Source organism: Oncorhynchus keta, chromosome 1 (genome assembly GCF_023373465.1).
Source record: "Oncorhynchus keta strain PuntledgeMale-10-30-2019 chromosome 1, Oket_V2, whole genome shotgun sequence".
Taxonomy (NCBI): domain Eukaryota; kingdom Metazoa; phylum Chordata; class Actinopteri; order Salmoniformes; family Salmonidae; genus Oncorhynchus; species Oncorhynchus keta.
Window position 1 is genome coordinate 31687985 of NC_068421.1, and position 11607 is coordinate 31699591.

An 11607-nucleotide genomic window follows, 5' to 3' on the forward strand; every position below is an offset into this window, starting at 1 on the left:
AATTTGGGATCACCACTTTATTTTAAGAATGTGAAATGTCAGAATAACAGTAGAGATAATGATTTATTTCAAGTTTTATTTCTTTCATCACATTCCCAGTGGGTCAGAAGTTACCATACACTGAATTAGTATTTTGTAGCATTGCCTTTAATCTGTTTAACTTGGGTCAAATGTTTCGGGTAGCCTTCCACAAGCTTCCCACAATAATTTGGGTGAATTTTGTCCCATTCCTCCTGACAGAGCTGGTGTAACTGAGTCAGGTTTATAGGCCTCCTTGCTCGCACACGCTTTTTCAGTTCTGCCTACATATTTTCTATAGGATTGAGGTCAGGGCTTTGTGATGGCCACTCCAATACCTTGACTTTGTTGTCCTTAAGCCATTTTGCCACAACTTTGGAAGTATGCTTGGGGTTGTCCATTTGGAAGCTTTAACTTCCTGACTGATGTTTTGAGATGTTGCTTCAATATATCCACATAATTTTCCTTCCTCATGACCCCATCTATTTTGTGAAGTTCACCTGTCCCTCCTGCAGCAAAGCTCCCCCCCCACATTTTGCTGCCACCCCCGTGCTTCACGTTTCGGATTGTGTTCTTCGGCTTGCAAGCCTCCCCCTTTTCCTCCAAACATAATGATGGTCATTATGGCCAAACAGTTCTATTTATGTTTCATCAGACCAGAAGACATTTCTCCAAAATGTATAATCGTTGTCCCCATGTGCAGTGGCAAACTGTAGTCTAGCTTTTTTATGGAGGTTTTGGAGAGGTGGCTTCTTCCTTGCTGAGCTGCCTTTCAGGTTCGGTCGATATAGGACTTGTTTTACTGTGGATATAGATACTTTTGTGCCTGTTTCCTCCAGTATCTTCAGAAGGTCCTTTGCTGTTGTTCTGAGATTGATTTGCACTTTTCGCACTAAAAAGTACATTTCATCTCTAGGAGACAGAACACGTCTCCTTCATGAGTGGTATGGCGGCTGCGTGGTCCCATGCTGTTTATACTTGCGTAATATTGTTTGTACAGATGAACGTGGTACCTTCAGGCATTTGGAAATTGCTCCCAAGGATGATCCAGACTTGTGGAGGTCTGCAATATTTTTTCTGAGGTCTTAGCTGATTTCTTATGGTTTTCCCATGATGTCAAGCAAAGAGGCACTGATTTTGAAGGTAGGCCTTGAAATACATTTACAGGTCCACCTCCAATTGATTCAAATTATGCCAATTAGCCTATCAGAAGCTTCTAAAGCCATGATGTAATTTTCTGAAAGGCACATTCAACTTAGTGTATGTAAACTTCTGACCCACTGGAATTGTGATACAGTGAATTATAAGTGAAATAATCTGCCTGTAAACAATTGTTGGAAAAATGACTTGTGTCATGCACAAAGTAGATGTCCTAACTGACTTGCCAAAACTATAGTTTGTTAACAAGAAATTTGTGGAGTGGTTGAATTATTTTAATGACTCCAACCTCAGTGTATGTAAACTTCTGACTTCAACTGTACATATTAAAAACAGACAATACAGCAATACATACAATACACCAGAATAGAACATATACATAGACAATTGTAAAATCCTGCCAAAAACCTTGTCAGAGTGGTTCTTCCAGTTTGCAGTATTGCTCAAGTTCTTCTCTAAGCTCAGGGCTTAGATTAGTAACATCCTTAATGGTTGTTATGAGAAATCCACCTACTCATCTCTGTCTCAGATGCTGCTTGGCTTTAGACCTCAGGAGTCAGGGATGTTTTGAAATGGAAAGGGGGGTCAAAAGAAATGGGGAGGTTAGGGAGGGAGCGATGAGCTTAAGGAAGGTGAAAGTAGCTATTATCTTCTCAACCCCACAGCTTCACCCCCACCACTCAGCAGAGGCCTTCCTCTCACCATCGGAAAATAATCACCAACGCTGTAGAGTAGACATTAACGGTGGGTCCAAATGAGAGAGACATAACACTCTCAGACAGTTTTATATGCTTCAGGTGATGCTGCCTCCCACATACAGTATACACACAGTACACACACACACACACACACACACACACACACACACACACACACACACACACACACACACACACACACACACACACACACACACACACACACACACACACACACACACACACACACACACACACACACACACCCCAGGCAGAGGGCCCTCTTGAACAAACACTTTACATGCTGTGACATCATTATGCAAACCAAATTAATGGAAGGGTAGAAATTACCACGTTTTCTGCATTATATTCTCTATTTACACCCCCCGCCCTTACAAATGTCATGTTGGATAATGTAACGTTGTTTCATGTGGAACCATACAGCACCAAAAAGCGTGGTAACCATAGTGGATCCCTTTTTTTGTGCTATATAGAACCCTTTTTTGAAGGTTCGATAAAGAACCATGCTAATACAGTTCTAAATTGAAGCTTTATGTTGCTATAAAGAACCCTTTACTATAAAGCACTATAAAAGGTTCTATATAGTAGAATCCTTTTTGGTGTTATGATTACAACCCTTGATGGTTCTTTATAGAACCTATATGGATAAAGTTTTTTTTTATATAACCATAATCAATCTCAAAAGTTCTCCAAATAACTTTTTGAAGAACCATACAGGGTTATTTTTTTCTAGTTAGCCATATTATAGTGTTAAAATTCCATAGGTTTTATTGTTGTGTTCATTGACAAGCTTAATCAGGTGTGCTAGCTCTGGAATGGCCTTGTGTCAATTGAGAACTGGGTCCTTAAGGGTCCTTAAGGAGAGAATTGAGAACCACTTACTGAAGCAACAGTTCTCAATTGACACAAGGCCATACATGAGTCTTTCACAAAACACTGTCATTGGCCATAGTCATTTTCAATATGGCATAGCAAAAAAGATGAGATAAACTGCAATGACACTCGGTTTTACAAAAAGAGCAGTGCTCAAACCACGCCCCCAACATTTCTAATGATCCGCCACCCCTACATTTTAATTAGCACTAAAAGAGGAAAGAACCCTTTTTTGACTCTGCTAATTACAAAAAAAACATTTAACGGCTCAAAGGTTTATTTGGGTCAGTATGGTTCCACATAGAACCATCACCCTTCACAAAGAACCCTTGAGGAACCCTTATTTTTGTGTGTGTGTATTGGTTAACAACATTTTCTTTGTGTTCAAGAGCAACATGTGTGATGTCCATCTCCAACTCATCTGTTCATTCGTTCATTTGTATACATTCATTGATGGAATGGAGAGATGGAGTATGAGTCCAGGCACTTGCTGCCTTCAGCAAGCAGCCTAAATTGAGTCTGTTGTGGTTGAATAATGAGGAAAACCGACAGGTTTCTGTCAATTTAATCACTGCTCTTGTGAAAAGGAGCGCCTGGCTGCAGAGAAAATCACCACTTCTCAGAACGAGAGAGAGAGGACACAAAAACAGTATGATGATCATCGACATTTCTAGTACTGTAATATTTTTTTGTGACAAGTCTGTCCACAGACAGCTTTGTTGTTATTGAGGTCATGTTATAATATTATGTCAAACCATGCATGCTCCTTGAGCACAGCAAGAGCAGTGCCTCATGTCTCAGTCGCTGCTCTAACTAAACTGTAGCTGGCGGATTGTCATTAGCAAGCTGCCTGCTGGGCTGTACCCACTGTCCTTGTGACCCTATACCTTGGGTGATGCCGGTTTTGACTAGATGGGATACAGCTTATGTCACATTGACCAGAACAAGGGCCTCCTGAGTGGCGCAGTGGTCTAAGGCTAGCTGTGCCACCAGAGATTCTGGGTTCAAGTCCAGGCTCTGTCGACGCCAGCCACGACCAAGAGTCCGATGGGGAGGCACACAATGGGCCCAGTGTCGTCCTGGTTAGGCAAGGGTTTGGCCGGCAGGGATGTCCTTGTCCCACCGTGCACTAGGGATTCCTGTGGCAGGCCAGGCGCAGTGCATGCTGACACGGTCGCCAGGTATACAGTGTTTCCTCCAAGACATTGGTGCGGCTGGCTTCCAGGTTAAGCAGTGCAGCTTGGCGGGGTCGTGTTTTGGAAGATGCATGGCTCTCGACCTTTGCTAATCCTGAGTCCGTACAGGAGTTGCAGTGATGAGACAAGACTGTAACTACAAATTGGATACCACGAAAAAGGGGGAAAGAATTGACTTTTCGTAACATTGAGTCTGTTGTGATTGAATAAGGAGGAAAACCGAAAGGTTTCTGTCAATTTAATCATTGCTCTTGTGAAAAGGAGCGCCTGGCTACAACTTACGCAGCAGGTTAGGATAATTAACGTAGCAGGTTAGGAGAATTAGGTTACGGTTAGGGTTAGCTAAAATGCAAAACCAAATATACTTTTGAAGTAAATTTGACATAATCTGTAGTCCTCTAGCCATAAGTAGTGATGCCACCACAGCCTGCCCTTTGCCACTGCCCACCAGATCGGCATCAATCATTAGCACTGCCGGCCGTGCAAATGACAAAACAACCATATCCAGGGTAGGGTGTACTGACACCAGAACCCTAGTCATGCCAAGAAAACCCTAATCGCAGGGCCCATAGTCAGAAGTAGTGCACTATGTAGGGAATAGGGTACCATTTGAGACTTAGGCAAAGCCTCCATAAAATGCACCACCATGCTTTGCTTTCTCCAGCAGCCATTTTTTTTTTTAACGGCCATTTGTTCCAGATCTTTGTGGGATGGCCTGGGAGGGCATGGAATCCCAGCGTTTGCCAGTGTGGTGTTCTGGATTCTCTCAGCGACACCTTGGAGGAGCGTAATTAGCAGTGATGTTACGGTTGAAACAACCACCAGCACCTCCAGTCTGAGAGAATGGTTCCTATAGCCCATGGAGTGAGGGCTGAAACGGCTGTAATTTTTTATGATTACTGACTGTAGCTACATGTGTTTAGTATAAAAAGGGATCCTTAAGCCTCAGTGGCCTATCAGTGAGCCTGAATGGAGTCGTGTGGCTGCTGGAAGATTTGGCCATGCTGTGACAATATGGTTTGGTAGATCACAGGGCTACTGGGTTGTATATGGCTGCAGGATTACCGCAATGGCTGAGTCATCTTGGCAGAGTAATGACCATTGGTTGCTGCTAGCCAAGGGGCCTTTATGAGGATGATGATGTTGCACATTAATTTGTCTCTTCATCTCCCTTTCACCTTCCCACTCTCGTTCTTCTCTCTTCTCCTCCTTTTTCTACTCAGGATGGTGGCAGGCAAGGCGGAGCCGGCCATGCCAGGGAGGCTCTATGTCCACCCAGACTCCCCAGCTACAGGAGCCCACTGGATGAGGCAGCTGGTGTCCTTTCAGAAGCTAAAACTCACCAACAACCACCTGGACCCCTTCGGGCATGTGAGTGACCCTCAGTTTACCTACCTACAGCATCCCAGCACACAGGCTAACATTCACTCAAATAAGTGGCTGTCGGTGCATTTAAGATGAGGGAGGATTATATATATATTTTTAATAAGCACAGCCTTATTTCTATTATAGCATATTGGATGACTGTCATTCATATTCCATTCACCCAGTTCAATGTAACAGTGATAGGTTTAGGCTACTACATGATACTCAAATTTTCCCTGTACCCTTCATGACGTAGGTGCACAGGTTGAGAGAAATTTGAGTAATCAAGGTAATCATTAGTCCAACAGTTGCAAATGAGAGTTTCTGTTGGACAAATATCACTGTTTCGTTCCGTTTGCTTCCATTGAAGAAACCTTTTTAAACAGAATCGGTGCAATGAATAGAACCCTGGTAACACGCTAACAGTTCACTTTCATAGCACACGTGAGCACACGTGATACACCTTTTCCCTTCGCTTGTGGACTTCAGTGCACAGCACATCAGCTGTCTGACACCAGACGAAAAAACCTTCATATCAGGACCGCTAAACCACTGCACACAGCCAACATCATTGCCACGTCATAGTCAACTAGAACTACAAGAACTAATGCTTTAGTAAACCCAGTGTACAGTAAGAAAGTAGTTTAACAGTTACACCGGCGGACCCCGGTGGCAATAAATTAATAAAACCAAAATCTTACCTTGACTTGGAAGAGTTCCAGTGTTGGATAGCCATAGCCAGCTAGCTGACATAGCATCCCTCTCTGTTTGAGTAGGCTAAACTAGCTAGCTGCATTTGCTAACTAAGTGAAATAAAATGTAAAAAATACAACCAAATATAGCTCTCTCTCTCTCTCTCTCGCTTCTCCTTAATTTTGGAAGAAATGAATTTGTTCAAAACTGTTCAACTATCGTCTTTCTCTTTGAGGAAATTACTCGCCACATTTTATGCACTGCACTGCAGTGCTAGCTAGCTGTAGCGTATGAATCCGTAATAGATGAATTCTCTGATCCTTTGATTGGGTGGACAACATGTCAATTCATGCTGCAAGAGCTCTGCTAGGTTGGAGGACGTCCTCCGGAAGTTGTCATAATTACTGTGTAAGGAGGTGAGAACCATGAGCCTCTTAAGTTTTGTATTGAAGTCAATGTACCCAGAGGAGGACAGAAGCTAGCTAGCTTAACTTAGTGTCTGTAAACAATTGTTGGAAAAAATTACCTGTGTCATGCACAATGTAGATGTCCTAACCAACTTGCCAAAACTATAGTTGTTTAAATGACTCCAACCTAAGTGTATGTAAACTTCCGACTTCAACTGTAACAGTACACAACTAAACTATGGGTATATGCTGGACAATTGCCCAACAACAACACGTACTTTGGCCATGTTACCTCACACTTGGCCCTTAAAGCCACTTAGTTCTTTGTCATAGAGCGAAGTGCTCTGCTTGTCACATCACTTGGCCCTGCTGATGCAACTGATCAACAGCTTGACTGCTCTGAATAATGTCAACAATGTCTATAATATTTAAGCTCAATTAACTGTAAAGGAATAGAGAGAGCGTGAGAGCGAGGGGGATGGTTAGCTACTGAGGCCTCACAATGTAGGTCACATCCCAGGAAGGCACTGGGTCATTTCACACAATATAGCTTCTCACTTCTCTTGGCCATGTAAAACAAGAGAGGTGACTGGATATGGCTCATTTAGTAAAAACTACACAGTGGATGATACTTCAACAGACCGGCGTTAAAACAACAGCAGGATAGAGCGTTTTTTAACAAGAGACTGAGTCATGAAGCTGTCTTTATGGAAAGCGAGGGAGAGAGGAGAGGGAAAGAGGGAGAGAGGAGAGAGGGGGAAGGAGTCGAGAAAAAGATGGCCGGAGTGGAAAAGGAACAGAGGGTGAAAGTGGGAGTGAAGTGGAGGGAGTGACAGAGAGAGAAGAGAGGGAAAGAGAGAGAAAGCATACGAGAGAAAGTGAGTGTCTTGCTGTGACGGCGGCAGCAGTGCTGCCCAGAGGAACTCTGAGCAGGCTTGTCCAAAGCCATCCCGTCAGAAGGAGAACTCATTAGGTTCATAACCTCTGGGATCAGCGGCGGGGCCCGCTGTCAGGTTGAGTCCGCCGCCTGGATAGTGATAAGGGCGAGTAATGAGGACAGAGAGAGAGAGGGGCCAGGTCTAGCTAAGCCCTGCTGATGGCCATAGAACAGCCCACGCCAGCAGGGGAGCCAGAGAGCCTCTCCTCCCTGCCGTGCATAGCACTGGATCCACCACCCACCTGACCCACTAAACCAGGGGTGTCAAGCATACGGCCCATGGGGGGTTAAATCCAGCTCGCTAATAATCACTGAAATGAAAGTTAGACAGTCAGGAAGCATTGAAAATATTTTCAATGCAGCCCTCCGGACCTCATTGAAGACTGAATGCATTCTCCGGTGAAATATTAGTTTGACACCACTGCTCTTAACTGACCCACAGCCAAAATAAAACAGCCTGTGAATGAAGTGAGCTAATGACAGTCAATGACAGACTCTGTTGTTTGTGCATTTGAGAGTGTGTCTTTTCAAGTGTGTTTATATATGTGAGAGTATGCGGTCTGCATGACTGTGTGTGCAAGTATGTGGGTCAGCATGGCTGCTAGTCCAGTCCAGATCAGGATGGCCATCAGCTTGATTCAACCCAGGGGTCTCATATCTATGACAGACCTTCCCCTTTCTGACCATCCCCCACAAACTCTGCCCTGCCCTTCCCTTCCCTTTGCTGCTGACCTGCTCAGCATCAGCAGTAAAAACACTATCACTGATCTGGGATCTGGGCTCCCACTGACCCATGCTACTGCTGACCAAGAGATGGTCCAAGGAATCACTCCTGAAATGCTGTCACTTCCCAGCTGTCAATGAGTGTCTTGGTGTAAAAACCAGTTAGCAGATGGTCTGGGGCTGGCATTTTCACCCACAAGATAAAAGAGAGAATGCATGATTTGTTTCTGGATTGATCCAAGGAAGGCTTGTCCTGCTCAATGCAACCAGACAGCACAGAGAGAGTCAGACTCCTTCCTGCACTCCCTCCAGACAGACACTGGCCAGACTAGCAGACTAGACAAAGGTCATCACCAGAGTCTCCAGTCAACCAACCAGTAGCTTATCTCTATCCGTTTTCTGCCTCAGGTCTCTAGGCAGCCAATGAACCAATTGTTTATCTCTGTCTGAACCTTACCTCAGCAAAAGGGTGCAAAGGCATGTGAGCATTGGGCTGTAACTATAACCCCGGCTGCCTGTGCCCTAATAGCACAGGAGGCTGCTGAGGGGAGGACGGCTCATAGTAATGGCTGGAATGGAGTGAATGGAATGGTATCAAACACATGGAAACCATGCGTTTCATGTTATTTTTTATTTCACCTTTATTTAACCAGGTAGGCCAGTTGAGAACAAGTTCTGATTTACAACTGTGACCTGGCCAAGATAAAGCAAAGCAGTGCGACACAAACAACAACAAAGAGTTACATATAAACAAACGTACAGTCAGTAACACAATAGAAAAATCTATGTACAGTGTGTGCAAATGTAGAAGATTAGGGAGGTAAGGAAATAAATAGGCCATAGAGGCGAAATAATTACAAATTAGCATTAACATTGGAGTGATAGACGTGCAGATTATGATGTGCAAGGAGATACTGGGGTGCAAAAGAGCAAAAAGATAAATAACAATATGGGGATGAGGTAGTTGGGTGTGCTTTTTACAGATTGGCTGTGATCGGTAAACTGCTCTGACAGCTGATGCTTAAAGTTAGAGAAGGAGATATAAGTCTATAGCTTAAGTGATTTGTAGCGATGTGTTCGATACCATTCAATTTATACTGTTCCATCCATTACTATGAGCCCATCCTCCCCAATTATGGTGAACCGGCCCGCCTGTGCTTGATAGTCTTAACCCCTCTCTGTGGTAGCCTCCTGGAGGGGCTCGCCTGTTAAGACAATGCCCTTGTACTACTGGGCCGTGAGTCTAGAATGTAGGAGAGGAGGGGAGGTGGGAGTGGGGGAGAGCTTGATGCTCATCGGCCCTGACAGAGCTGCACTGGAGATAACCCTTGCTCCAACCCTGCTGACACTCTAGTGAGCACGTGGCTAGGCTACTGGGCTACTCTGAGCAGACTGGTGCAATGTGCTGACCTAGCCCCCCCCAACCCAAACATTGAGCACGCTCCACACATGCTGATTGATGCACTATACAGTTGCAACTCAAGTGTGACAAAGGGGTGCCCACTTTTCAGTATCAACACATTGAACTACAGTATATTGACAAATTTCCACATTGTATGGACAAAGTTGGGCGTTGTATGCCCACTAATGCTGACTCCAATAGTATTAAAATAGGCCTACCTGCTAAAAAGGCTAGCCATGGAAAACCTGAGCATCTTAACATTTACATTTACATTTAAGCACCCCATTCACACTATGAGTCTATTCAAGTCAATACAATTACATCACTTGGAATTTAACATCTAGGCCAGGGACAACCATTAATTTAAAGGAGGAACAACTAGCCATAAAAAATAAATAAAAACATCTGAAACAGTCTTAAACCTGTGGTGGTGTCTGGTCATTCACCGATGCCACTAAGAGGACTGTGTGCTCTGATCGACTCAGCTGTCGTTCTTCTGACCCTGTACTTTCCATCTTTCCCCCTGATAGATCATCCTGAACTCGATGCACAAGTACCAGCCTCGGCTCCACATCGTCAAGGCCGACGAGAACAACGCCTTTGGGTCTAAGAACACAGCCTACTGCACTCACGTGTTTCACGAGACAGCCTTCATCTCTGTCACCTCCTACCAGAACCATAAGGTACAGTATGTGTGCCACCTGCTATCTGATGTTCAACGTCTGCTGCACACACAGTCTGACACGTTTCTAATGTCAGTAATACGAGAGCATGTCTTCAAAACACTATCTGCAGGAGAAATGTTCCAAATTATAGAAAGACTATTTTTGACGGAACCTAGCTGCACATTTCATGATGAGTCTCAAGTGCAGTGACAAGATATGTTGCTGTCTTCTCAGATAACTCAGCTGAAGATCGAGAACAACCCGTTTGCCAAGGGTTTCCGTGGCAGCGACGAAGGGGACCTGCGTGTCTCCAGACTCCAGGGGTATGTTCTGTATGTTTATGGGAATGTGCCACTCAATAAAAAGTATATGGAATACTTAATTTATCATAGAAACTATTTTTCTTTTGGGACAGTACATCATTCCTTGGAACCATTTGTTCCTTTTGGAACTTGTTCCATTTCTTCCTTTATCTGTGCTTGCTTCCTTTAATACAGCACTCTCTGCTAAGTAGAATCTGTAACGCAAGTATTGGGAAGTGGTGAACTACATTTAGTTCAACTATTGATTTAATTAAATTTTGCAGTAGCTTGGTCGTAGTTGAACTAAATTCAAATCTTGGTAGTGTTTTACCATGTAGTGGTGAAGCTAACTACTGGAACTACAGACAAGCTTTTTTAGCAAAAATAAAAAATCGGTGAAGTAGGCAAGATTTTTTTATTTAAAAAAAATGTTTTTAAATTTTTTACATCAGACCTGCCTAATTCTCACTTTTTGTGTTTAATAGGCTAAATTACACATTCTGTTAACAGCTGGCTCCAGAGTGAACTGCTCTTGCAATTTGTAGTCTGACATTTTAGATTTAGAAGTAGTTTGGATGTAATTAACCACTTTTTGTAAGTAAATTTAGTTAAGTAAGTTATATTTTTCTTAAGGGTAGCTTTTATGTAGGTTAACTTCTTCCAGTATGAATTCACTGGTAGCTTGATAAACTATATTTTCAGAGTAGCTTCCCCAACACTAACACTAACGCTAATCCTTCTGTTCTTGTGTTCCCTTCTTCCTCTCCGTAGAAAAGACTACCCAGTGATTTCTAAGAACTTGGTTCGCCAGAGGCTCCTCTCCTCACATGGTCACCGGACGGGGAAGCTGGGAGCTGGGGTGCACCTGTCGGGGCACCCCCAGGTCCTCTCCCACTACCAGTACGAGGGTGGGGTGCCCCTGGGGAACTCAGACCACCAGGAACACATCTCCAATTCCTTCCCTCCAAGCCGAGAGCCCAGCCTGCTCTACCACTGCTTCAAACACAGAGGTGGGTTAGCTACAGGCCTACATGAACATCTCCACACCTGTCAATCACAGAAAATGGGCAGTCCTCATTAGTCTTTCAGAAAACTTTGTTGTCTTGCAACACATCTTTTGGTGCTACACATCAATATCACATGGTACAC

General features: G+C 43.9%; 1 protein-coding gene across 2 annotated transcripts in view; it reads left to right on the top strand.

Annotated features, from left to right (window-relative positions):
- The window catches only part of tbx4 (T-box transcription factor 4), a 31382-nt gene that overhangs the window by 17653 nt on the left and 2122 nt on the right, over positions 1–11607 (top strand). For both annotated transcript variants that reach the window (XM_035760484.1, XM_035760407.2), the window contains exons 5-8: positions 5188–5335; positions 10022–10174; positions 10391–10479; positions 11230–11468. In XM_035760484.1, coding sequence (XP_035616377.1) covers positions 5188–5335; positions 10022–10174; positions 10391–10479; positions 11230–11468 — 629 coding nt within the window. The remainder of the gene's footprint in view (positions 1–5187; positions 5336–10021; positions 10175–10390; positions 10480–11229; positions 11469–11607) is intronic.